Source organism: Ciona intestinalis, unplaced genomic scaffold (genome assembly GCF_000224145.3).
Source record: "Ciona intestinalis unplaced genomic scaffold, KH HT001256.1, whole genome shotgun sequence".
Taxonomy (NCBI): Eukaryota; Metazoa; Chordata; class Ascidiacea; order Phlebobranchia; family Cionidae; genus Ciona; species Ciona intestinalis.
Genome location: NW_004191577.1, coordinates 1 through 4,975, shown reverse-complemented (window position 1 = coordinate 4,975; position 4,975 = coordinate 1). Strand labels below are relative to the sequence as shown.

The 4,975-nt window shown below is 34.5% G+C and overlaps 1 protein-coding gene across 1 annotated transcript; it reads right to left on the bottom strand.

The window, feature by feature from the left end:
• Positions 1–3,650: 3,650 nt before the first annotated feature.
• On the bottom strand, positions 3,651–4,969 carry LOC113475740. Its single transcript, XM_026840422.1, has 2 exons — positions 4,616–4,969; positions 3,651–4,246 (listed from the first exon to the last, which is right to left on the bottom strand). The coding sequence occupies exons 1-2, from the start codon at positions 4,967–4,969 to the stop codon at positions 3,830–3,832; spliced, it is 771 nt and encodes a 256-aa protein (XP_026696223.1). The 3' UTR covers positions 3,651–3,829.
• Between the last annotated feature and the right edge of the window lie 6 nt (positions 4,970–4,975).

Below are 4,975 nucleotides of genomic sequence, written 5' to 3'. Positions count from 1 at the left end.
ATGCGGTAGTACCCTTGCTGTGTTAATGTGCCAACTCTGGCCCAAATCTCAGGTCACATGGTGTATTACGTTGCGGGACCTCACCAACGTAGAATAGAATTATCAATGTAGATGATATACTTGGTTCTCGTAAGCTACACGGGTACACCCGTGTTATAACGACTGTTGTATTCCGGCCATGCCAGGATAAAGCAAGTTACATTCACATACAACTTATACACTTTGTGTGCGGCGCCGGGGTGGGGTTAAGCAGTGATTGCCACTAGTCAAAATAATGTTTTCGCTGCATTAATACAAAAAAGTGCCTCGCAACGGCTCTATATAACAAATGTTCCGCGGCGTGCCTCGCAACGGTTCTAACAAAAGAGCGTTTCATCCAAACCCTGGTGGATTAGGCTCTTACTAATAAACAGGTCATTTCAGCAAGAAAAAGCTGTGGATTTAATTAAAAGTATTTTGATAATATTATTAATTATGCATGTACGAAGCAGCGCTTCTGACTCAAAATATCGTAACGAAACTAAAGAATAAATAGTACTTTGCACAACCGTGCTATAAAATTAAAATAGTAAAATATATAAATGTATACTAGAGTGGGGTAGGACGGGATCCTTAAGCACATATTGCCCAATATTTCTAAACTCAAAATATATGACATCAAAATATATATATATGATATATGGGGTGATACTACGAATTAGTATAGTATCATACCTCTATTAATTGACAACACTTCAAAGAAATATATTAAAACACACGAGTTACTTATCGATTCGCACGCAAGGTTTAAATTTATCAAATAGAAAACGGACAGGGTAAGACGGGATAGTTTCAAATTCTTGTTAACTTTGATTAATAGGTGAATTAAATGTTGGCAATACACGTAAAAACAAGCCCTTCAAAGTTTTGCAATAAAAACATATATAAAACTACAAAGTAGGGGGGGGGGGGACGGGACGAAATAATGACTTTTTTTATATTAATAGTATTCTGCAACTTGTAGTTAACCTACCGAAATTAAGAGCTTGTGCTAGTTTCTTTGCCATGTAAACTCTATAAATATAATTTTAAAACGATATTTTTTGCTAATTCCATGTCTAATTTAAGACATATTGGCCCCTGCCTATTATTTTATGTATAACTCAGATTTTCTCACAAAACTAAAATTAATTTTACAAGACAAAATCAAAGTGTGCGAAATATATCATCCTATTTTATTTAACTACGATGCTGGATTTGTGATTCAAACTTGCAAACTACAAAATGTCGGGAGTTTTAGTGTAACTCAGCGAGCATTCAAAATAAGCATCTTATTATTATGCTTTTTTTCCGGCTATTGAAAAAATATTGTATTCGTTCAACACCGAATTTTAATACTTGCCTTTGCCGCCACAATAATTGCCTTTGCCGCGCACTTTGTTGGTCCACGAGAACACTGTTGAATAATACTGTAACATTTTTTTTGTCTATCATCGTTTTGCCCGAGTCCCGTCTTCCCCTACCCTACTATATACTAAAATATTATAGTACAAAAGGTTATCCATAACAGACTATATAAGTAATTGTACAAATCTAATTTGTTATATCTTAGTTCTAACTTCTAGTACAAATATATCATTTTTATACTCTAATACGATCTGCCTTTTATACTCTATATATCGTAGTCCTAGTAGACGGTGTTGGCCACCTGTAAACTTTCTTTTGTATGTGGCAACTATAGGCCTATATATACGCGATCCGACGCGAAACTCTAGTTTCGCTCGCACGTTTGAATGCAGTGAAGCGTTTTTTCTCGGTTGAGAACACTTGTGAATGTTCCCGTTTTGTGAATTATACAATCTCATTGTTAAGGACACACACATTTTTCCTCTGTTATTATTAAGACTCTTGTTCAGACATGTTGTTAGGCATAAACTTTTCTAAGTTTCTTACGGGCTTAGTTGGTCAATATATTGTTTCATAAAGATTTAACTTCTGTGTCTTTACCTGAAATAAACCTAACGTGTCTTTAACTAAAATAAAACATAAAAGCAGTGTAGATAATTCTAAATTATTTTTTGTAAACTTGATTTAGTTACTTTTATTTTACAGAAAATATTGGCGGTAATTAAAACTTGCAAACTAACGCAAAATCATCAACTCAATATACTGACAAACATGTTGTATATTTTAGTATTAAAAATTACGGTTTAGTGTTGTTCATGCGCGGTTCAAGTATTGAATGTTTAATCTAATTAACCTACTACACAAACGAAATGACGACAGCGACAGGTACAACCTACGATATATATATACAGTTTACTCTGAGTAATTACGACTACATAGTATTTAAAATGCATCATGTTGAATTAACGGGTACATTTTTGATTATAACTAACTAAAAATATACTTGAAGATATATGATAAAATATATACGCATTCTACAATACGGTGTATACACATTCTACGATATCACTAAAACTGAAAAGATATTTAGTGTGTGTGCCCTACACACACAAGCGAACATTCCAGGAATTATAAAACCGTATCTTCACGACTCCCATAGACCGTTGTTAATTGTTTAAAACACGATCAGGATATTTAGATAGTATGTGCTACAGTTGTCCCATCTTCCCCCACCCTACTATACACATTTTATAATATATACAGTGTGTGTGTGCCATACCCACACAAGCGAACGCGCTATTTAAAATGAAAACCCTTTCGAGCACTGCTGTGGCGTGTATATAAACGCGATCCGACGCAAAACTCTAGTTTCGCAAGTTTGAACGCAGTGAAGCGTTTTTCTCGGTTGAGAACACTTGATGAATGTTCACGTATATGTGAATTATACAATCTCATTGTCAAGGACACACACATTTTCCCTCTGTTATTAAACTTATTATTAAGACTTTTGTTCAGACATGTTGTTAGGCATGTTCTTACGAGCTTTATAGTTGGTCAATATATTGTTTCATAAAGATTTACCTTCTGTGTATTTAACTGAAACAAACCTAAAGTGTATTTAACTAAAATAAAACATAAAAGCAGTATACATTCTAAATGTTTTTTTTTGTAAACTTGATTTAGTTACTTTTATTTTACAGAAAATATTGGCAGTAATTAAAACTTGCAAACAAACGCAAAATCATCAACTCAAAATACTGACAAACATGTTGTATATTTTAGTAATAAAAAATTACGGTTTATTGTTGTTCATGCGCGGTTGAAGTATTGAATGTTTAATCTATAATTAGCCTACTACACAAACGAAATGACGACAGCGACAGGTACAACATACGATATATATATACAGTTTACTCTGAGTAATTAGGACTACTTTAAAATGCATCATGTTGAATTAACGGTTGCATTGTTAAAAATCAAAACAATGTTCCTCAATTATAATTAACTAAAACGTTAAATTAGCCCGGGTGTTACATAAAGATATATTAAAATATATACGCAACCTACAATACGCATACACATTCTACGACATCACCAAAACTGAAAAGATATATATACAGTATGGTGGGGGAAGATGGGACACCTTTTCATTCTATTTTCTCGTCGCATTTGGTAGTAAACATAAAGAACATTCCAGAAATTATAAAACCGTATCCCCACGACTCCCATAGACCGTTGTTAGTTGTTTAGAACACGATCATGATATTCATTATGTGCTAAAAGTGTCCCATCTTCCCCCACCCTACTATACACCTTTAATAAGATATTTAGTGTGTGTGCCATACGCACACAAGTGAACGCGCCATTTAAAATGAAAACCCTTTCGAGCACTGTGACGTGACGATGCGGTTCTGGGCATATGTGATTAAGATACATGAAGTCTTTATGTTTGCTTACATGGTATATGAGTTTCATTAGCTGTGTAATACGGATCTTTGGTTATATTGTCTCCATTCCAGAAATAGAACGAGTATGGGTCGGGAGATTGGTTATATATTCTTTCAGACTGGTGAACCCACTTTCGTCTAACCAGATGCAAACTGAAATGTTTGCTAAATTCTCTTAACTTGGCCATCTCTCTCGCCAGAACCACTTGCCATAGTTGTCCAGATATTCGTGTAAATGTAGGCATCATGTACTTGGCCCAACTGCTTCGTAATTGCGATTGGTCGTCTTTTGAATCGAGTTGTTTTATCAGCTTTGATATCGGATCGTTTAGCTTTTGAAGATACGTAACGGTAGTTGGGTTTTTGTGGTCTTCTTCGTTCATTATGTTTACAATTTCTCCAACAGGATTCTCCTGAACATAAAATATTTAAAATGTTAATCTTTCAATCGCAAAAGTCAGTAAGCATATAGTTCGGACTCAAAAATAATGACTAGGAGTTACTTCATGTTACTTGGCAAAACCAGCGACATAATCGTTTACACCAAGATTTTTCAGTTTTACGATCGTGTCATTCGAATACGAGATTTCTGACTCGATTCTCCTGTTTTCCATCCAGATTATTTAAAATGAAACCGGTCAGGGATTTCCAAATCAACCATAAAATTAAGTAATTAACCAAATCCCAAGCAAGCTGTTTACCAATAGTAACCTTTTCAATATCAATTGCCTATACAAATATAAGGGCTTTAATAAAAAGGTCTAAAAATATTAATAAATTACCGTTGCTGCAATTGACGCTTCGTTATTGGGTTTGATATTCGGCTGTTTCTCTTGTAAACTTCCCAATAGACTGACTAGTTGCTCAGTTGCTTCAGACTCGGGACATAGATCAGGAACAATATGTTTTAATCTATCGAAGACGGACATAAGATAGTCAGGGTTTAGCGTTGCCTCCAGCCCTTCCAATTTTTCAGATAAATCATTTGCTATTGCAGCATCGTAATTTCCCATGCCCTGCCTGTTCTTTAGTTTTCCTTTTAAACTTTCGATTCCAAATTTAACCTCTTTCAATGTCTTATTGGTGCCTCCAGTAAAAGTACACGTTTTATCATACCGTGATATAAAATGGGTCATGTTTTT